The sequence below is a fragment of the Carassius carassius genome, chromosome 16 (genome assembly GCF_963082965.1).
Source record: "Carassius carassius chromosome 16, fCarCar2.1, whole genome shotgun sequence".
In the NCBI taxonomy this organism is placed as follows: Eukaryota; Metazoa; Chordata; class Actinopteri; order Cypriniformes; family Cyprinidae; genus Carassius; species Carassius carassius.
The window spans coordinates 9,275,477-9,298,694 of record NC_081770.1 but is presented as its reverse complement, the minus strand read 5'-3'; the positions used below and the strand labels follow the sequence as shown (position 1 = coordinate 9,298,694).

Sequence of the window (23,218 nt, the reverse complement as noted above, 5' to 3'; positions counted from 1 at the left end):
GCATCAGCGGTTGAGGCAGCCCTTCTGTTAAGCCCTCCTCGTGTGAAGACCAAAGAGTGTAAAGACCATCCACTCTACTGTGCAACTCCACCGGACAGGGACACCAGCAAGGGATATAAATATTGTTTTGATTAATCATTTTTCCTACTACTTGTTTCAATTCTGTTTCAGTTTTTATAACCAATTCTTAATATGTGTTTCCAGATCCCTACTATCACTACCACTCGCACACCATGCATCACACAATGTAGGTAGCGCAATCTTAACAACCTGCACACCTTGCCGATGTCTGTTAATACATTGCTTTCTTTTTCTACTTGTCTCTGGAATTGCCAATCTGCTGTAAACAAAGCCGATTTCATTACTTCTATTATTAGTCATTCAAAGCTTAATCTCATGGCCCTAACAGAGACCTGGATCAAACCAGAGGACACTGCTACACCTGCAGCACTCTCCAATAATTTCTCATTTTCCCACTCCCCCCGTTTGAATGGAAGACGTGGAGGTACTGGTTTGCTCATCTCTAATGATTGGAGATTTAATCCTTTACCATCTTTGGGTATCAACAGCTCCTTTGCATCTTATTCAGTTACTGTTACATACGCTCATAAAATCCATTTTGTTGTTGTCTTTTGACACCCAGGACCACTAGATAACTTTTTGAACGAATTCCATGTGCTGCTCTCTACCTTTCCTGAGGATGGTACTCCCCTAGTTATGCTTGGAGATTTCAACATCCACCTAGATAAACCTCTGTATGCTGATTTCCACAATCTGCTTGCCTCTTTTGATCTCAACTGAGTGTCAACTACTGCTACTCACAAATCAGGCAACCAACTGGACCTTATTTATACACGACACTGCTCTACTGATCATGTTCTGGTTACTCCATTGCACACCTCGGATCACTTCCTCCTCACTCCTAACCTCAACTCGGCCCCTGACATATCACTTAGCCCTCCACATGTCATCTTTCGACGTAACCTACGCTCACTCTCACCCTCCCGGCTATCTGCAGTGGTTTCATCTTCACTTCCCCTAAACTGTTTGCATTGTTTGATGCTAAAAGTGCTACTGATACTTTCTCCTCCACTCTTACATCTTATTTAGACACTGTTTGCCCCTTATCTCCCAGACCAGCCCGTAACACCCCTTCTGCCCCTTGGTTATTTGATGTTCTACGAGAACACCGTTCCAAGCTTAGAGCTGCTGAAAGCATGTGGCACAAATCCAAAGAAAACTACTGACCTTAATGTGTATCAGTCCCTCTTCTCTTCATTCTCTGCTAATGTCTCCACTCATACTGTGCTGCCATAACAAAATGAACAATTCGTCTAACTCTCTCATGCTTTAAAAAATATTTTCCTCACTCCTTTGTCCTCCCCCACCTGCATCAACTCTAATACACATTTTTATTAATAAAAACATCATTAATTAAAACCATCAGTGCACAATTTTCCACACCACAATCTGTCAAGCACATCTCACCAGCAAACATACATTCATTCAAGTCCTTGTCTTCACTCTCTGAGGCAGAAGTCTCCAAACTCATCCTTTCTAATCACCCTACTACTTGCCCGCTTGATCCTTTTCCATCTCATCTCCTTCAAGCCATTTCTCCTGCAGTTGTACCTACACTCACTCACATCATCAACACATCCCTCCACACTGGTGTTTTTCCCTCATCCTTTAGACAGGCTCGTATAACTCCACTATTTAAGAAACCCACCCTCAACCCATCTCTTTTAAAGAATTACAGACCAGTTTCCCTTTTTACTTTTATTGCAAAAACACTTGAACGAGCTGTGTTCAACCAAGTCTCTGCCTTTCTGACACAGAACAACCACCTTTGACAGCACACAATCTGGCCTCAGAAGTGGACATTCAACGAAGACTGCCTTGCTCTCAGTTGTTGAAGCCCTAACAATGCTGTGTTCACACCAAACGCGAATAGAGCGTCTGGCGAGAATGATTTCAATGCTAAGTCAATGCAAAGGTGTGTTTACGCGGGTCTGGAGGTCTCGCGGGGCGAATGAGGCGTTTAGCATGGCGAGGAAGACGCGAATTAAGCGTCTGGCGCTATAGGCGTGTTACGCTTGAATTGTGCTTTTGTGCATTTATGTGTTTGACGAAAAACAAAATGTAAAAATTTGAACTTTGGCGTCAATTCGTGCCGCGTTAACCAATCAGGAGCCTGCTCAGGAGTCACTCATTCAACATGGAGGAACGACTGATGTTGTCAGTGAGCAGTCAACCGGAGCTTTATGACACAAGTTTTACACACAAGTTCATATTTCAGGAATAAAAAGGACCTCGCTTGGAAGAGTGTGTTGTAAATACACATTTAACTTTTGAGTCACGTACACGTTTATCGACCCGTGGCCTTCCCGCTGTTTTTTTACAACTATAATATAGCCTACAGCTACTTTTCGCTAACAATATAATGCGTTTATTCAGAGGACGTGTGCAGAAAAAAGTGGAAAAGACCCGAGTGCTCGATCAACATCAGCCATCTTGCAAACAGACAACCGCTAGCACTTGCCTCTCCCACAAGAAGCGGATTTCGCCTCAGACGCGCGTCAATTTTGCTTCAAACTTTTGCTTTCTATGCGCGTCTATTTCGCTCTAGACGCGCGAATGCATTCAAATGTTCAGGCGGCAAACTAGACACAGTAGACGCGACTTTGACGCTCTATTCGCGTTTGGTGTGAACACAGCATAAGACTGGCAAAGGGCAACTCATGATCCGCACTTCAGTGGTTTGAGTCTTACCTATCAGATAGGTCCTTCAAAGTATCTTGGAGAGGTAGGTGTCCAAGTCGCAACATTGAACTACTGAGGTGCTTCAAGGCTCAGTTCTTGGACCACTTCTCTTCTCTGTCTACATGGCATCATTATGTTCTGTCATTCAGAAACATGGCTTTTAATACCACTGCTATGCTGATGACACTCAACTCTACCTCTCATTCCATCCTGATGATCCGACGTTAGCTATTTGCATCTCAGCTTGTCTAACAGACATTTCTGGTTGGATGAAGGATCATCACCTTCAACTCAACCTTGTCAAGACAGAACTGCTTGTGATTCCAGCAAACACATCATTTCATCACAATTTCACCATCAAGTTAGGCACATAAACCATGACTCCTTCAATAATAGCCAGAAAACTTGGAGTTATGATTGATTGTCAGCCAGCTTTTTTCAGACCACATTGCTAAAACTGTCCGGTCCTGCAGATTTGCTTTATTCAACATTAAGAAGGTCAAGCCAAAAAGATTTCACGTCACACCTCTGTTTATCAATTTGCACTGGCTACCAATAGCTGCTCGCATAAAATTCAAGGCATTGATGTTTGCCTACAAAACCACCACTGGCTCTGCACCACTTTACCTAAATTCATTACTTCAGCCTTATGTTCTTCTAGAAGCTTGCATTCTGCAAGGGAACATTGCTTGATTGTGCCATCCCAAAGAAACACAAAGTCATGTTTACAGACTTTTAAATTAAATGTTCCCTCCCGGTTAAATGACCTGCCCAACTCAATCCCATGAGCTGAGTCCTTAGCCATCTTCAAAAATCGGCTTAAAACACATCACTTCCATTTTTATTTGGTTCTCTAACTTTAGCACTCACTATTCTAATTCTATTCCTCTGTGCCTTTTGCGTCCCTAAGAAATAATCAAACATAGAATTCATATAACAACAAATACATTTGTGTTTTAAAAAAAGACATTCTTTCATCAATATTGCATAACAAGTTAATCAAATATTATTTTAAATAGCATTTATGCTAATAAGGGTAAGGTTTTTTGGCCTGTCCCTCACTGTGATTAATTTTTTTCAGCAGGACGTTTAATTTGCACAATGAAAGCAAAACAATATAAAATCACATTTGCATATTGTTCTAAATATAGTCTCATTGTTAAGCATTCTCATTGTTTTGGGCACAAGCATAGACTCAAAAAAAAAAAAAAAATATATATATATATATATATATATATATATATATATATATATATATATATATATATATATATATATATATATATATATATATCTTATTGGTCTAACTTAATAAAATATTCCATAGCCTGAGATGACACAAACAATTTCTTGTGATTTTAATGTTTCTACTAGCAGATATTTGCTCTAAATGACAGAAAACTGGTATTATGCTAAACATTTAGGTGTTCTGTCTGGACATGTCCACTGACAAATCGCTTTGATTCACATATGGAAGTTCACAATTAAGAGCTGAAACTGGGATAGGGAAAGTTCACCCAAAAAAAAAGAAAAAAGAAAATGCTGCAATTACTCGCCCTCATGCCATTCTAAAACTGTAAGACCTTTGTTCATCTTCAAAACACAAATTAAGATATTTTTGATGAAATCTGAGGGCTCTCTAACTCTCCCATAGACAGCAATGTAAATAAAACCATCAAGGTCCAGAAACATAGCAAGGATATCGGTAAAAAACCCTTTTGCATCAGGGCTTCAGCTGTAATTTTACAAAGCTACGAGAATACTTTTTTGTGCATGAAGAAAACGAGTTTAGAATGACATCTTCTTAGGGGTTTAGAACAACATGAGGGTGAGTAATTAATGACATCATTTTCATTTTTGGGGGAACTATCCCTTTAACTACACAGATAAAAATACATTAACCCTCAATTAGTCCCTAGTTTTAAAAACAAATGGTTCCCTTCATCTCAGTGGAATAAGATTTTGTGACTTTTCAACATTTTCTATCTGTATTTACAAAAAAAAAAAAAAACAAGAAAAGAAAGAAAGAAAAAGAAAAAGAAAAAAAAAAGAAAAAAGAAAAGGGGCTTGAATCGGTTGTTCTGAAGGTATTGTTCGGTTGTTCTGGGCTTTATAGAAAGTGTTACCAAAAATTAACCAAAAAGATATGACTATGTAAACATTTTTGGTAACACTTTCTATAAAGCCCATATTTATAATACATTATAAGGATACTCTTAAGGCATTATAATGAATGCATGATGCATTCAAAAAATTAATAACTAAATAAACTTATACTATATAATCTTATGAATATTCATAAGAACAGTTTTAATGTTTTTATATTTACTTATTTGTGGTTATAGCTTTTAAGAGTATGATGATTTATAACACACAGTGAATGTGTTGCATCCACTTAAATTACAATGGATTATATTTCTCATATTTATAATGTATTATAAGTCACATATCTTGCTATTTTTATCATGCTACTTTACTTAAAGCAGTCAAAGACCACTTATAAATATAATAATAATAATAATAATAATAATAATAATAATAATAATAATATTTTCCCTCAAACATCCATAAGATCAGAAATCAGATCAGATGAATGTGTAATAGGACACATTTGCTTTGAGCTATTTTTACTGTATTATCAGTTTGATTATTTTGATTGTACAGTTAAGACAGCTGTTAATAAGTAACTACATGTCAACTAGCATCATTGGAGTAATAGTAGTATGATATATATAAAGTTGTGGGAGAAGCAGGGAGCCACTTCCAGAAAAATGAATGGATCTCTATGAGCCTCTGCTGGATATATATGTTCATTGAGCCTCTGCTGGACATATATGTTCATTACACTATTCTTTAAAAAAGAAAATCTAATTTCTACAACTTTTTCCAGCAGATTGCTACACCTACACCTAACACCTAGATCAATATCCAGAAGCAACTTAAATCAAATTTGAAAGGATTTTTTTTTGTTTGTTTCATAAAAATGTTATATTTTACATGCAAGCTAATGATGTAGTTGAGAAATTTTGTGGTAAATAGGTACAAAAGTACTTAATATCTCCCAAAACATAGCTTTAATTAATAGATGAGAAGTAGAAAACAAACAAACAAAAATCATATATTAATTGTATGATTAAAAATGTATATATTTTTACAATTACTCTATCAATTGTGGAGTAATACTGACCCCAAAGACCAGATTTGTAAACAGGAAATGAGGGACGTTTGAGGGTTAAATAAAACATCAGACAATAATATCATATAACCATAGAGTTGAGCAGGTGCTGCCGGAATGATTAAAGAAGATTGTAATATTTGCTTTGTTATTTGTATTACTTAAATCACAATAAAATAAAAAAATTACAGTTCTTATAGTTAATGTACCTGTGTAATCTTTAATCTAAATAACCTCTCCCTCCCTTTACTGATGGCATCTCTCCTCTTCCCGATGACACAAGTCTTTGCAGTAGGGTTGGACAACTTGACATGAGTTCTACCAATAATGTTCTAACAATTCCCACCCTACATTTTCTCTTGCTCAGGTCCATACAGGTCCTTGCACTAACAGTCATTTTCCCAGAAAAGGTTTAATCGTGATTTACAGAATGGTCTTATGAAATAGAGAGGTGTTTGGGAGCCAAATGTGCAAAAGCTCTACCTTCTTTAGTGGACTTTGCTATCCTAGGAACTACCAAAAGTCCAGTATTTTGTGACCTTAGGGAGTGTGATGGAATGTAGCGTGGTATAAGGCTAGTTAGATACGTAGGAGCTTAATCATTAGTAATAAGTAATAATATTTTGTTGTATTTTCTTGTCAAAATAATTGAGTTCATTTAGAATTATTCAGCTTTTTAGAACAATGCACAAATGGCAATTTCATTGGCTGGCACTCATCTCAGCAAATCAGTTCAACCGAACACAGACAACATGATTAATATTCATGAACCCAGCAGCTCATCAATCCGTAGTGCATTGTATATTGTTATGGTAGTATTATCTATTAATACTAATTCATATTAACTACTACTATTATATTTTATCAGAAACCCAGAATGACAATATCTTAAGCATCACCACCAGTCTGAAGTTCAGTAAAAATGACATGGTTACCAAGTTTTAGTTCTAATCATTAAAGTTCTATCATTAAATTGTGATTAATTGTCATAATACCATAATATAATGCTTGATTGACTAAGAATCTAAGATTTAAGAAGCTGTACCATTTTGCAAAGATAAGCTGATTGGAATCATGTGTGTGTGTGTGTGTATAAAGTAGTATATCAGTCTGGCGAGTAAGCTAAAAGAATGTACTAGCCAATGGCAATTATATTGCCAAGGTGTGTGTAGAGGGTTGCCTAGGACGCTCCCAAAAAATAGTCCAATTATTAACAAAGAGCAGTTTCAGTTCTTTAAACCATGACAATAACCATTAATTAAAAGTAAAAAGAATTGCAGATAATGAGCAGCTGATGGTATCACTGACAGGAACATTTGACAGCCAACAGTCTTTAGAGAACATACCAGATAAAGATCATGACTCGTATTTCCTGGAGGAAGACTAGAGGTACTGTTTCTAAGAAAATGACACCCACCCATACATACATACACACACACACACACACACACACACACACACACACACACACACACACACACACACACACACACATAATATGGAATAAAAAAACAATTAAAAGGTAACTGCAACTTGTTATCTCACAATTTTGACTTTATAACAAAATTAAGACTTTATATCTCACAACTCTGACTTCATAACATGCAATTGTGACTTTATATGAAAGTATGACTTTAAAACTCACAATTGTGAGTTTACAATTCTGAGAAATAAAGTCAAAGTTGTGAGTTTATGTCATGCAATTCTGACCAAAAGTCATCATTTTGAGAAAAAAATAATTGTGTGATTAAAAGAACAGTACTTAATTCTATTCACTGATGGAAACGTGCTTTCATACAAGATCAGAAATATTTTTAATCTCTTCGTTGCATATATTGCACAATTTTCAAAAATTCCACAATCTACCATAAATTATTATTTTATTTATTATTATTATTAATTGATTATTTGATTGATTAATTCATTCAACTATTCTGTCCCTTATTATCCACGTTTGTCCAGTACCTATTTTCCATTTCTAAAGTTGGCCACCCTAGCAACAGATGACAACCCCTCTTATGCTGAAAGGCGGTTGGGCTAGTATTACCACAGTAGGTTGATTTATTTAGAAAGCCCTGGCAGAGCTGGAGGGTTCTATTTTCTCACGTTCTACCTGCAGATGTTCTTCATTTACAGCAAAGGGAACCAAGAGCATTTATTTAATAAAATCAACATTATTACTATTATTTTAAATATATTTTGAAAATGAAGAATCTATTCATTTTCCTCATGATTTTGCCCTACCGCGGTAAGACATTTAAATGTTGAATCCTCTTCTATTTCCACCTATAATTACGTTTTATTCGATGGAGATGTATTATTATTACTATTATTATTGTATTTTGCCCGCAGTGTGTTTTGATTGACCATTGTAAACATGTATTTACTAACATCTCAAGATGTGACGCACTTACTAATAACGTTATTATTGTTTCACTTTCATTAAGTAGTAAAATATAGTGATGGGATTTATGGCTCTTTGAGGGGATCCGGATCTTCGCGATCCGTTCCTTTCAAAGAGCCGTTCAAAAGAACGGCTCTTTTGGCTCTTTTTAAATATTTAGTCAGTTTTAAGAAGCCAGCTTGGGGGCATCTCAGTTTATCCTGGAAATAATCACTGGGAGGAATGATGAGGTGAGATTTGTAGCCAAATAATTAAAACTCAGATATCACACACCAATATCTGAGTTTGATATTGATCACTAATATTGATATTGATTATTACCTCATTTGTCGTGTGTGGACTATATTCCATAGGGTTGCACAAATCCCTCTGCTTGGACAGTGACATCACTATTTTGGATTTACCTTTAGTACAAAGTGTGTGTGTGTGTGTAAAGCTACGTTGACTTATGTTATTCATACAATACCTACTCAAATAAACATCAAAAACAAAGCCGGCTGCAATGAATTTCTGTGCAAAACCGCTTTTACTACAAACACTTTCACACAAGAACATTATCACACAAGAACATTTTGATAGAAAACAAAAAATATTTAAAGTAGATAAAATTAGAATAAATAAAATGGAAATGTCTACATACTACATACTATTACTACTGTAAAATTTGCAAATAGGACATCAGCCCCTTCAAGTCAATGAACAATAACAAAGTGGGCTTCAATGAACATGCACAACTAATAACTAATATCATCACGCTATAAAGGGTTTGCCTGCGCTGGGTGCGCCCCTCCCCCTATAACTGTTCTGTCTCGCGGAGGAGCTCATTTGTGTGCATCTGTGTGAAATACGCATAGGAAAAAAGAACGACAGAAAGAACGGCTCCCCTCCAGCCGCGACTCGGCTCCCATCGTTCATGTTTATGAGCCGTTCAAAAGAATCGGTTCGTTCGCGAACGTCACAACTCTAGTAAAATATCTAAAATGGGGACCCTCTAAATGCTCAGGTCAAGTGAATTTTGCAGTATTAATGTATTTTTAACTGTGCTGTGCGTTATCCCACTGTGCAAAGCTACGTCCAGTGGACGTCTTTTTATGTCTTTGCAGACGTTGAAAAGACGTCCACTGAGGAGCCAGAATGAAAGTTTTTTATGACATCTTTTTTGACGTCTTCTGTACGTCTGATTTAGACGTTCACAGAACCTCCTTACAAGGTTAAAAACTAGTTCAAAAGTGGTCAGTGGACATATTTCAACACCATTTAAGGTTCATTTAGACATCATTTATACTGTTTCTGGACCAAATCAACACTCTCAGGATGCATTAGATTTAGATGTTATTTCGATGTAATTTCCAGACACTGTGTTTGTCCTAAAATCAAGAAAATAAAATAATCTTCATGAAATAATGAAATAACTGATGATTGAAACCAGGCGCGGAGCTGTGGGCGGGCCTGGACGGGCCTGGGCCCGCCCACATTGACAGCTGGCCCGCCCAATCAGAAATAAAAAAATAAATAAAATACTACTCTGTATTGTTAAATATGGATACTACTTTATGTGGTGTATTTCATCTATAACATGTTATGTTAAAACAGTAAAATTATAAGTAAGCCTGATAACTATTTAATATTTAAGTGTGTTGGTGACTTGTTTTCATTGGTCAATGCAACATCGTAGCGCGCTCTATTGTAATCTGGCGCGAACCATCTATGACGCGAACAACCAACGGTTATAACGTTCGCTAGAAGTGTACGGTATCTTGATTTTTCTTAGTATGGCCAAACAAGTTACTCTCACTCATTTTTTTAAAAAACTTCGTATTGAGATTAATAATTATTTGGAGGACCAATCTGTGGATCGTAATGGAACAACCACTGGCTCTGAGAATGGAGCGGAGATTAACTCCGAACCGACGACCTCCACTGATGCTAACCGGCAAGCAGATCTGCCTATGGCTAATCGACGATCACTGCTACACTTAATTGCACCGTCGGATCTGTCAGCTCTGGGGGAACCTGCTACCCAACCTCATCTACAGGCATTCCCGAGTACCATAATTGATGGGAAATATCGAAGCTTCAACGCCAAGTGGTATGAAAGGTTCAACTGGATTGAATATAGCCAGTCGAAAGACCTGATTTTTTGTAAAGCCTGTCGGCATTTTCCTGAACAGCACACTGAGGGGACTTTTACTAAAGAGGGTTTCAAAAATTGGAAACGTATAGGCCAGGTCTGTGAGAAGCATCAGTCTAGCAAGCTACATGCTTCTGCACTTGTAAAATTACTCTCCTACAAACAAAGTCATGCGCAACAAGGCAGCGGTACTGTATTAAATCAGATGCACGGAGATTCCATTTCGTTCATTGAACGTAATCGACAGCACGTCAAAGTTGTGCTGGATGTTGTCATGCAGTGTGCCAAAATGGAGATACCCCTGAGAGGGCACCGGGAAACTCAGGAAGCGTTAAACAAGGGGAATTTTTTGGAGCTATTCGAGTTTATATCGAAGTACGACCCAGAAATAAAAAAAAAACTTGTTGAACTGCCACGAAATGCTACACTCATGTCCCACCACATTCAGGACGAGCTGCTTGAGGCTGCCGCTTCACTTCTACTCAGGAAGATAAAAACGGAGATGCAAGAACAGCCTAGGCCCACATATTTTGCCATACTTGCAGATGAGTTTAAAGATGTTTCGAAACGCGAGCTAGTTGCTGTCTGTGTTCGATTTATCCATAGTGGGACAATCAAAGAACGAGCGCTGGGCTTTGTCAAAACAGCTGACCTGTCTGCTCAAGGAATATCGCAGAGGATCCTTGAAATTCTAGAACCACTTGGTTTGGACCCTTCTCTCTGTGTCGGGTTCTGTTTTGATGGGGCATCGGTCATGTCTGGGCACAGAGGAGGCGTTCAATCTATCTTGAAAGAGACATTTCCCAAAGCTGTGTATGTACACTGTAATTCCCACAGACTGAATTTAGTGCTTTGTGCTGCTGCGGAATCATCTGGACACGTCAGTACTTTTTTCACTGTCATCAATCAGATACACAACTTCTTCACTGGGGCCCAGAGGCACGCTCGGTTTGTGGAACTTCAGAAGGAAATGCATCCAGAACGCCCATGTAAGGAACTGGAAAGGTCATGTGACACCAGGTGGAGCTCTAAATCAGGATCTGTTCATAAAGTTTTAGAAATGCTAGACGTGTTACTTGAGACTCTTGCTGAGTATTCTGAGACAAGTGGACAGACAAAACTAGATGCAGATAACCTATTACAACAGATGCAAACAAAAAAGTTCATTTTCATGCTTGTTGTGTTTTGCAAGTTGTTTCAGTGCAGCGATTTTGCCACAAAGGGGCTGCAAAGTCCAGCAATCTGCGTGACAGACTGCATCTCCTTAATTGAAACATTGAAAGCCACCCTTGCCACTTTTCGAGATGATTCAGATGGTGACTTTGACAAAGTTCTCAGATTGACAGAGGAGTTGATGGATAAATACGAGATAGCATGCTGGGATCTGATAATGTCTCGTGAACGAAAGCTGCCTGCAAAGTTTAGTCAGTCTATTGTCACCACAACATTGGGAAAAACATCCGCTATCAAAAATAATGGTGATCTGAGCACTCTGGAACTGTATTTTGAATAATTAGATGGCTGAATTGAACAGCCGATTTAAAGACGAAACCTACGGAATAATGCGAGCTTCAGCTGCCCTCATCCCAGGATCCACCACTTTTGGCACACAAGAACTGATCAAATCTCCTTGCAGCTTGTATGGGATAACAGTCTGTGATGCGGAATTTGCCTTTTTTACCCAATTCATCAAGGGCAAAGCTGACAAAGACAAAATGCCCTCACTAATTGAATTGTTGGATGCCTGCGCTGCTGATATTTTCCCCGGAATGAACCGTCTGTTAAGGGCCATCATCACACTACCCATGACGTCCTGCAGTGTTGAAAGACTTTTCTCCGCTACTCACAGGATCAACACTCGCTTGAGAGCATCAATGGTGACTGAACGCTTGAACAATTTGACCCTGTTATCCTTTGAAAGAGAACTGACAGAAACACTGGATTATGACAAGATCATAAGCATCTTTAATTCAAAACCCAGGCGACTCCGCCTTGTGTAGCCGGGTAAGGTATAGGCCATGGTTTTCTTTACATGTAGGCCGTGGCTTGATAGCAGGATGAGACTATTAAGTAGGCTACTTTGAGCCTCTGAGCTCAAATAATGTTGCTTTTTTAGAAAGCTAAACGTGTAGTGGGGGTTGACCTCAGCCTCTTGTTCAGGGCCTAAATATTCGTTCAGTTAACATGTCATTACTTTAAATGTTCAATGAATAGAGTGTTATGTTGTGGTTGTTTTTTTGTTATTTTGTTAGAGCTACGTGCTCTCTAATTGATCTTCCCTATGCACTATCACAATGTTGCCTTTTTGTGAATTATATGTTCCTGGCTCGGTAGCCATAGCCTATGTTATATAGGCTTATGTATTTAGCTCAGTTTTGACAGTAGATTAAATTTAAATTACAAAATAAGTAGGCTAATAAACATTTTTTTTTACCATTATAAAGCAGTTTGAATGTTTCATTGCGTTACAGTATGATTCTAATGAGAAAAGAATTCCCGAGCAGCTTTCAGCTATAATCACTTTGAGAACTTTTCTTGCAAGCACCCTGAACTAGACAAGTGGAAAACGTTTTTTGAATAACACCATGTTATAACCTTAATTTTTTTTTTCGTTTTGAATTATTTTGTTTAAAGACATTTCAAGCTTTGTGCATTTGATGTATTTCTCATGTCTGTGTGAGGCATACACTGAGTTTCGTTAAGTTAGGATGAGATGCGCTCCAGTTAACGTGCAATGCAAGTGACCGCGCAGGCGCCTCCATGATTATTGTCTGTTATATTTGCTTGTTTTTATATCTGCAATTGGTTGATGAAAAATTGATTAAAATTAAGATACAATTTATACAAAACGAAATTCACTTTAAAGAAAGTCTTTCTACAAAACAAACCTATGAAGTGGTCATGTCATGACCATGTCATATTGCGCCTCTTATAATGCTGTTCAGTGTTCACTTTTCATAACCATAGATTAAATAAATAAAAACGTATATTATAATATTGAACATATATATTAACCTAAATACGTTTTCTTTAATGGCTACAGCACCTTGTAACGTCAGAGGACTCAAGGTTTCAGCGTTTCCCGAAACCTTCTTATTTAGGCTACACTTTTTTTTTTTTTTTACTGAAATGCTGGAAAGTATTTACAAGAACAATATTTCATTGCAGCTTCACCACAACAAAAAAAATGGGAATTATTAATTAATTAATAAAAACAAATTTAATTAACATTTAATTAATTTAATTTAATTAAAAAGCGCTTTTAAAGGTCAGTGAAAGCATAGGCTACTGTCAGTCAAGTCCTATTCAGACGCTAATATTGTTTCTCATGGGCTCATACGGTATTTTAAACATTTACAGCAGTAAGTCGGTGATTTTAGTGCCGTCCGAATCCATAATATCAGTGTCTTTTCTCACCCAACCCGCAATAAAAATCCCTGTCCAAATTAGTACCTACTGTTTTTTGACAAACAGGTCGTGTGGTGATTTAATTGCCGTCTGAATCCACATCTCTGAGTTTACAAGAAGAAATTCAAAATACACTGTTAAAATCCTTTTTGATCACTGCCGAGCACCATACGTAAGATGTACACTTTTATTATTATTGAAATGCTGTAAAGTATTTACAAGAACAAAATTTAATCGCAGCTCCACCTCAGCGAACAAAAATGGGAAAGAGACGAAAGCACATACAAATTGGGTTTATTGGGTTATTATGGGTTATTATGGCAGCAATATATGATACAATTTAAAAATATGTAGGCTAGGCTATTATAGTTTGGATTATTTTTTATAATATCCCATGAGTCCTAATAAATGAAATTTCAACTATTTCTGAAGCGCTTCTTTTATAAAGAACACCGCTTTCTTACATAAAAAGCCCCTGCACGAGAGAATAATTGATTCTCGAGCCATCGATATCAACCAATTCAGCACCATCGCCACGGACAGCACCCGGTAACATCGCACATAAGAAGATATATCAGCTTCCTAAAGAGGGCACACACCGGACGCGCAGCTCAGCGCCGCGCCGCGCCACGTCTAGGACAACGCTCACCTGAAAATCCGATAACATCAGCAATTTTCTGATTTCTGTAAATAAATATATAATATAATGCCCAGCAACGGCTCAGGACCGTGTTTACATTTATGTGTCTCAAATCGTAGTTAATGTATATACGGACTTTACCATGTGCTGCAATATACATTTAGTTTTATATTTATTTACAGAAATCAGAAAATTGCTGATGTTATCGGATTTTCAGGTGAGCGTTGTCCTAGACGTGGCGCGGCGCGGCGCTGAGCTGCGCGTCCGGTGTGTGGCCCCCTTTAGAGTCTTCGCGCTAAGAAACAACCGTTATCGGGAAACCCAGCCTTGATTTCGGAACACCCATAAATTCAGGCCCACCTCGACTTAATCTAGGCCCACCCATCTGTCACGTTCTGCATCCGCCACTGATTGAAACATTAAATCTCTGAAGATCTCAGCAGAGGAGGATCAATTTACATCATTTACATCAACATCATTTGACGTCACCATTGTGGTGGACAGTGTTTGGTTTAGTTGGGATCTTGGTCCTCATACTTCTTGTGTTAGCTTGTCTCTGGCTGTTATAACTGTGTTATAAAACACTCTTATTGTGGCAGAGAGCAGTGAGCTCAAGTGCTAGCATCTTTCTTTTAATGGTAATGAAACTATAGCACAATAAGTTATTAACGGTTTGTTGCAACTATTTATTTTCACTGACAGAAACCTTGTAGAAAAAAAGAATGTACTTATTTTTAAAAAACACATAATGTAGTCACACACAGACATCAAGATTGTGGATATGCATCACATCAATGGTGACAATTAAAACAAAAAGGTCTGGAAAATAAGGATGAGTTTGTGCTATGAAGCGGTTTTGTTTGTTTTGATTGTCACCATTGTTGTGATGCATATGCTAAATCTTGATGTCTGTGTGTGAGTACATGATGTTTTTGCTCAAAATATTTCAAATGCATCTTTTCAACGTCTGCAAAGACAAAAAGACGTCCACAAGACGTCAACTGGACATAACTTTGCCCAGTGGGATGATGCTCCTAATGCCTAGCTTGATTTACCGCTGATATATTTTACATAGGAAGTAATCAAGTCTAGACCCATGCATTTATCTTTGTATTTGAGTGTGGCATTACGCTGTTTCCATGTACTGAAAATGAACAGCGGGATTGTTAAACGGGCCGTGTACTTTTGTGTCCATTCGTTTTTCGTTTTCTAACCAGTTTTTTTAACCCAGTTTCTTCTTGTTCAAACATCGATCAGAATAAGCATCCACAAAATTATTTTCATTATTCAAAATTCGTATTTCATTAAAATTAGTAAAAATGATATAAAGCTTTATTTTTTTAATGTATATAAATGCTTAATTATTTTCTACCATTTTTAGAGTCTCTATACAGATGTTATAGCTCCCTCTGCTCTACTGTAGCTACCATAACTGTTTTATAAAAACTTTCAGCTTCGATTTTTTTATGATCTTAAACATACTGTACACATACTGGTAAAAAAAATGTATAGCCTGAATGCACTGTAAGTCGCTTTAGATAAAAGTGTTTGCTAAATGCACAAATGTAAATAATTTTAAAGTGCCTCTATTATGCCATTTCTGAGGTTCATAGTATTGTTTTGGGAGTCTTCTAAATAGGTTTACATACATTCATTTTGTTTTTCATGATGCTGGTTGGATTACCTTCCCCAAAAAATCCCATTGACTTTTGTTATCTGAGCAAAGAAGGCCTTAATACTTAATGTCCACTAGAGAGGGCGACAGGATAAAAAAAAAAAAAAAAATTAAAATGACAAATAAACACATGAATTTCATGTGTATTGCCATGAATATGTCATTTCTGTGTACTAGAACAAGCTTTACACTTAAAGTTCTACAACTACTTAAAGCTTCCTGTTCTGCCTACCTCCATTTCTTTTAAGATATTGTTTATTCACACTGGTTTATGCATTTAATGTGTGTCTGCACTGCATCAATCATCTTTCACAGTTAACATCCTCCACATTTCATTTAATTGAACTTCCTACCGTACTGAAGAGAAAATAAGTCTCTTGTTGATCTGCCAGTCGCGACGCGGCAAACACAGACCGTTCCCCTAATGTTAGTTTTTTCCCCCGTTTGTCTTTTTTTTTTGGGAACCAAATTTCATTTTTTTGTAACCATAAAATAACGTTCCCAGAACGATGCATAGTGGCTATTTTTAAATAACCTAAAAATAACTTATAGAGAGCATTCCCTAATGGTTACTTTTAGGGTATTTTAAGCATCATGCAGTTGAGATTTGTCTGCGGCACATCCATGATGGGAATCTCATAATCTTTAGGTAGAAACATATTTCACTGCATTTTTCCGTTGTGTTTTTGTTTGGCTTATGATTGTCTGTTCATTTCTTCTTCAGGTTCACCTGGAGTTGCAGATGAAAAATCAGTGTCAGTGAATGAGGGAGATTCAGTCACTCTGCACACTGAGGTTAAAACAAACCAACAAGAAGTGATTGTATGGTTTTTTAATAACACTCGCATCGCTCAAATCAGTGGAGATCAGAGTAAGATCTGTACAGATGTTCAGTGTAAAGAGAGATTCAGAGACAGACTGAAGCTGGATCATCAGACTGGATCTCTGACCATCATGAACACCAGAAACACAGACTCTGGAGGTTATAGACTAGTCATAATCAGCAGCAACAGCAGCAGTGAAAAGACCTTCAGAGTTGCTGTTAATGGTGAGTCATTTAATAAATGTTAATAAGGAGATTATACATGTTTTAAGTACATCATTTATATGTTTTCCCACTTACCTGTATATTCACATAAATGATTTAGATAATTTCTTTAAAACACATTTCGTGTTGATTTTTAATTTGTAATTTACTAATTTATTTGTGGCTTGATTAAGTTTTAACAGTTTTGCAGTTGTGCTCTGAAACAATGACAGTTTCTAATCGTATAATATCTGGTTTCAGCTTCTCTTAGTTGTGTATTTAAAGTAAAATCAGTATGTAAAATGTTTTTTTTGTGAATATAAAACTTGGATAAATGTTGTTTGTCAGATTCAAAGTCAAGAAAGGTTTAAAGTCTCTCCGGTTATGCAGGTTTTTTCATCAGCAGAGATCCTCCAGTAGATGTCGGTTTGTGTTTCAGATGTTCCTGCTGCTCGACAAGATGAAATGAAGACCAAGTCTGTAGTGGAGGGGGAATCTGTCACTTTACATCCTGGTGTAACAAAAACCCCAAATGTTGTGATGACGTGGTATTGTAATGAGACTCTCATCGCCGAAATCACTGGAGATCAGAGTAAGATCTGTTCAGATCTTCAGTGTAAAGAGAGATTCAGAGACAGACTGAAGCTGGATCATCAGACTGGATCTCTGACCATCATGAACATCAACACCACAGACTCTGGAGATTATAAACTACAGATCAGGAGCAGTAGCAGTCTTGTTGTGGTCACCAGTTTAAAGAGCTTCAGCGTTTCTGTCACCGGTGAGCATAATTCTATGCATTTCAGTGCATTTTAAAATAAATTTCCATGTTTTATATCAATCCAAGAGAGCTTTGAGACAATAGCAGCTTTTCCACTGTCAGCCAGTCTAAGCCGGGGCTAACAATGAGCCACATGCAGCCTGTAGCCTCGGACCTTTAGCTGGGAAGTCAAAATCAAGCTACATTTCCACTGACAGAGCAGCGCTACTCTAAAAACCTGCCCTTAACACACCTTCCACACACCTTCACACCTTCCAGAAACATCACACAACCCCAGTATTTTACCAGTCAGTTTTTCTGACAGCTGAATGATGTGTTGCTATTTTAGGTGATGTTCTCCAATAACACAGTAGAACTCACCACTTAATCAGTTAAAGCAATATCATACAGCTGAGGACTGAAGCAGAAAAGTGAAAAAAAAAAAAAAAAACATTTGTCAAATGGATTATAATTTGCTCTCTAGTAATAATGACTTTACTCTTTCAGTTGCAGGTCTGTCTGCAGGTGAAAAAGCAGGAATTTGTGCTGCTGTCCTGCTGATTATAGCTGCATCTATTTGTGGGTTTTATTTTTACAAGCGTCGAGTAAATAAAAAAGGTGAGTATTACATTAGTGATGGGAAGTCTGTTTGATTCTTTCAGACCGCTTGTTTCAAAAATTCAGTTCAAAAAGTTGAAAAAGTTCTGAAAAAGTTCAGTTTACTAGCTGATCATTTTTTTTGCCCCAAATTGGGTAATTTAATACACAATCGGTCAAAACCTGTATTTTCCTATAAGTACTTTGTACTCAATGTCCCTCGCGGTTGAAGTCATTGGTCCCAATACATTTTATTTATTATAATTATATATATTTTTAAATATTTAAAAATATTTCTTTATAATTTATATGAATATAAATATATACGTGTAAATATTTTCAAAATATATACTATATGTGTGTGTATTTATATAGACACATAATAAATATACACAGTACACACACACAAATATTATGTAAACTGTGACGGGAGGAGCACACGACAGACACAGTGGGCATGGCGTCAGGCCTCGAGAGGCTTTTGTTAAAAGAAAATAAGAAAAAGGAGGGAATAAAAGTGGCCAAAGGGGGAGAGTGTCCAAAACAAACAGGGGATCTGGTGTCCACGTCGAGCAGTGTTCACGAAGGAAGGGAACCAGGTAAGGGGCAGAGTCCGGCGGCCGCATGTGCTCCCCCATGGCCCGGCCACATCCTGCTCGTCGTGGTGCTTGCAGGGGATGGACGACCCGGCATCATGGCCCGTTGGCCGTGTAAATGGGTGCGGTTCTCAGCCGGATTGCGGGTCCGTTAGCTCACGTCTCTAGTGGCGCGGGAGTCCCTCAACGCACCCTTCCTGGACCCACGAGGACACCAGTGTGCATGCACGGGGAAGGGACCGGTCTCCAGAAGGGGCGCATTGGGCTTTTAAACAGCGGCGGTGATGAGGCTCCATTCACATCAGGTGTGCCCCATCACACGCCGCCAGCCCTGACTTGTCCCCCTCTCACACATCCACTCCTGTCGGGAGCCTGGTGAAGGGCGGCGATTTAGGACGGGGTGCCGATGACAATCAGGGAGGAGGCAGCTGACTCGTCACAAAACAAAACTTGCGATTAATCACGATTAATCATTTGACATTTGACATACTATATATATATGTATTTACCTTAATTAACCAAAGTAGTTTGTGTTTAATTGAGTTTGTTATTGTTGTTCAAACAGACACCGGGACGCAGCACAATGATCAGGTAAGATACTATGAGCACTGAATCAGTTTACCTGCAATAAATCAGAATTAATGTCTGCAAGTTGGCACTGTTGGACAGCACTGTTCTTACAGTTTACTTCATAATAAACAATGGCGTGGATACATTTTCATTATTATGTTACTATATAATTCCAATAGTTGATTTAATAAGATTATTATGATAATAGTTAAAATAGTTGTATTGTTTAAGTGCACTTTTAGCCACAACTGTATCTTACTGTAGTATAGAAGATGACAGTGTAATGCAGTTGATCATATTCATTAATATTTAACAAAAGAACACCATATATTCTGCAAACAAAAAAAGAAATACACTTACAGTTCCTAGTCTATTTTTTGGTGTAAGTGAATCATTAGTTCTGTTTATGTCTTTACCTTCTGTGAATCTGTTTTCTTACAGGCGAATGATGTTCATGGTGGTCAGAGTGGGACTCCACTGATGGATGTGACTCATGAGAGGTCCTCTAATCACACTAATGCTCCAGTGGAGAACACTACCAATGACTAGTCGTCTAATAACACTGATGCTGTAGTGAAGAACACCACCAATAACTCGTCCTCTTAACACACTGATGCTCTAGTGAGGAACACCACCAATGACTCATCCTCTAATCACACTGAGATTGAGCCTGTGGCTGCCAGTGAGACTTAACATTACTAATTATTTTGATCATGGTGGGTGGGACCCCCAGTTGCTCCTATATCCAGCTGCCCACTGCTCTGGGTGTGTGTTCACGGTGTGTTCACTACTCACTGCTGTGTGAGTGCACTTGGATGGGTTAAATGCAGAGCACCAATTCTGAGTATTACACTTGGTATTAAGGCTGCATTTACACTGTAAAAGCCAAATTTGGATCTTTTGACTGTATCCACATTTTTTTGATGACCCGCTTAGTTATGTAAACCTTCTTTATATTAAAGCAGCTCTATGTAACTTTTTCTTTATTCAAAATTTGCACAATGTGTATATAATTATACAAGTTTTTGTCTTACCCCGAATCACTACAGTACACTTATAATAAGTGCTTATGTTTGGACTATTGTAGCCTGGTCGGGTCGTTACTTCTGTGGAGTAACACATGCCTGTGTGAATCATTATAAACTTAAAGAAGTTGCTCCAGTTATAATGTTCTTCCATGGGATGCGTGCACTTGTGTTTATTAACCGCTAGAGTGCCAAAAGTTACATAGTGCTGCTTTAAAAGTTACCCGTATCTGATATCTACGTTTCCACTACACGGCCTTTACTTGAAAAATGCTTAAAGTTTACACAGTTGTCAAGGATATGCAGAGCGAATGTGGACATCATTTCAAAAGTCTTTGTTTTGGTCCATTTACACTTAAACACAACCCTGGAGTTTTCAAACTAAAAACGGGGTCTGCAGCATTTTCGAAAGCCTCTGTTAATTCTGAGGATTGAAAACGCCAGAGTAGTGTAAACGACAGGCATAACCTTAGCAAATGTTATGTAAAACAAAAATGCAGTGGTGCAAACAGGGACTTAGAATGCTGACTGTTTCTATAGCAACTGGGACAGCCAGCTGCTGGAGTGATGCAATGACTTTACAGATGAGCGGTTGGCTTTTTTATTCATAAGACATTGTTTTTGTCGATAGAGTGGCCATATTGAGCATTGCATTTTTCCATTGCATCTTGTATATTCTATAGTCATTGGTAATATCCGATCTGTGGGCTTACATGGTAGGTGCATGCACAGATCTGATTCATATCAGATTCATCTTTACATATGAATGAGGCCTTAAACCAATCTGAGAGTATCCAAATCCATGTCCATCATGGGTCATATCCTATCTGTACCACATGAGAGGGAAAGAAATCTGAATTGGGTGATTTGAACCGTGTAGTGTAAATATATCCTAAGATGTATTTTGGTCGATCGGATCACAAGTTAGACGAGGGAAACATTCCTGTTCACAGGAATCTGTCTCTTCTGTCCACTTTCGACCACTTCAGTCCTGACTTGAACAAATTAATATGTCACATTGTGTCAAAATACCCGTCTTGGCGAGTATCCTCATAAACAGTCTTGTTACGTCTTAAAGGAACATAAACAGCAAGAAATCACCTGTATCATTATTATAGATCCACTCAGTCTTAGTGACAGCTGTGACATTAATGTGATTTAAACAACAAAAGACAGAGTGAAAGTCATTGTTAGACCTGACTGAAGAACTTCAAGCACTGGTTTTATTTTCTATATTTGTTCTATTGTATTTATTTGTGCCATTGGTTATGATTTGTTTATTTGTTTTTATTGTATTACTTGACCACACTTGAAATGTTACAGTAAGGTTCTTTAGTTAACATTAGTTAACAAACTAAGAATGAACAATACTTCTAAAGCATTTATTTATCTTAGTTAAAAATGTGATGTGGACTGAGGTACTATCAAACTAACAAAAAGTGTACCGGATTGACATGCATACATATGCACCGCATTGGCCCTGCAGGGCAAGATTTGGATAACCCTGGTTTATAGTATTGTATTGAAGTTACAGTATTGTGAAAAAAGACACTGAAAGACCTACAAATGCTTAAACATACCAATTATTTTATCACATTTGAGGACATGCATTTATAGTTGCTAGCATTGGCTGTTTACGATTAAATGTCGCCCAGATGGGCGCACAGCTGCAACAGAAAAGATGCAGAAAAACTGCTGCTGCAAGTGTTGTTAATTTATATTGTTGATGTTATTACAAAAGACTGATATTATGTTGTTATAGTTTTTTTTTCTTTACTTATCCAGCATCTAACCAAGCAAGCTGCCATTAAGACGAACCGTATTTACACAATAACACCAACCAGAGTTAACCAGCTTGAGAAATCATTTACTTCATAGTACATTCTGTATGCATGAACGATGTGGGTTGTATCTGAATGATGAAATGGCATGTGACCTAATGCCTTACTACTCAGGAAAAGTGCAACAGCACATGATAAAACAACAACAAATAGTCATGTTTTATAGTCTTCATGCATTTTATATATATGTTTTTTGTATTTTTTTCATTGTATTTGTACTTTTGTACTTTTAAGTTTTTGTATGTTTTTATACGTTTTATACAATTGTGTTTTTCTGTAATAAATTACATTAAAACATCAGCTTGAGTGGAATCTATCTATCTAATACATTATTACAATAACTTACCTTTACCCTTGTCCCTTTAACTTTATTGTAAACTTCTTTATTGTATTTAATTTAAATTTCTTATATTTATTTTATTGGGTTAGACTAGAAGTATACACATGTGGCCTATATCTATTAAACAGCCATACATTAACCATTACATATGAATAGTTTTTTTCATCAATTTTTTTATTATTATTATTATTTTAGTGGACTGTATCTGGTGAAACTTGTGCTGTTGTTAGAGAGATGTGATTTTCTGCTTTGAGTACTAGAGAGCA

General features: G+C 37.4%; 2 protein-coding genes and 1 pseudogene across 2 annotated transcripts in view; all 3 read left to right on the top strand.

The window, feature by feature from the left end:
- LOC132160281 (uncharacterized) overlaps positions 1–23,218 on the top strand; it is a 159,623-nt gene that overhangs the window by 36,665 nt on the left and 99,740 nt on the right. The window lies entirely within an intron of this gene.
- On the top strand, positions 200–3,679 carry LOC132159253 (uncharacterized; annotated as a pseudogene).
- On the top strand, positions 7,932–20,583 carry LOC132160297 (uncharacterized). The gene is made up of 5 exons (XM_059570057.1): positions 7,932–8,186; positions 16,921–17,244; positions 17,663–18,004; positions 18,491–18,601; positions 19,742–20,583. Exons 1-5 carry the CDS (start codon positions 8,144–8,146, stop codon positions 19,786–19,788), a joined length of 867 nt encoding a protein of 288 aa, XP_059426040.1. The 5' UTR covers positions 7,932–8,143; the 3' UTR covers positions 19,789–20,583.

What these genes read in the sequence shown, in the direction of transcription:
- LOC132160297 (XM_059570057.1), top strand. Translation starts at nt 8,144, where the DNA reads ATGAAGAATCTATTCATTTTCCTCATGATTTTGCCCTACCGCG. An exon ending in CTTCAGAGTTGCTGTTAATG is followed by an intron (nt 17,245 to 17,662) that starts GTGAGTCATTTA and finishes TTTGTGTTTCAG; the next exon opens with ATGTTCCTGCTGCTCGACAA. An exon ending in GCGTCGAGTAAATAAAAAAG is followed by an intron (nt 18,602 to 19,741) that starts GTGAGTATTACA and finishes TTGTTCAAACAG; the next exon opens with ACACCGGGACGCAGCACAAT.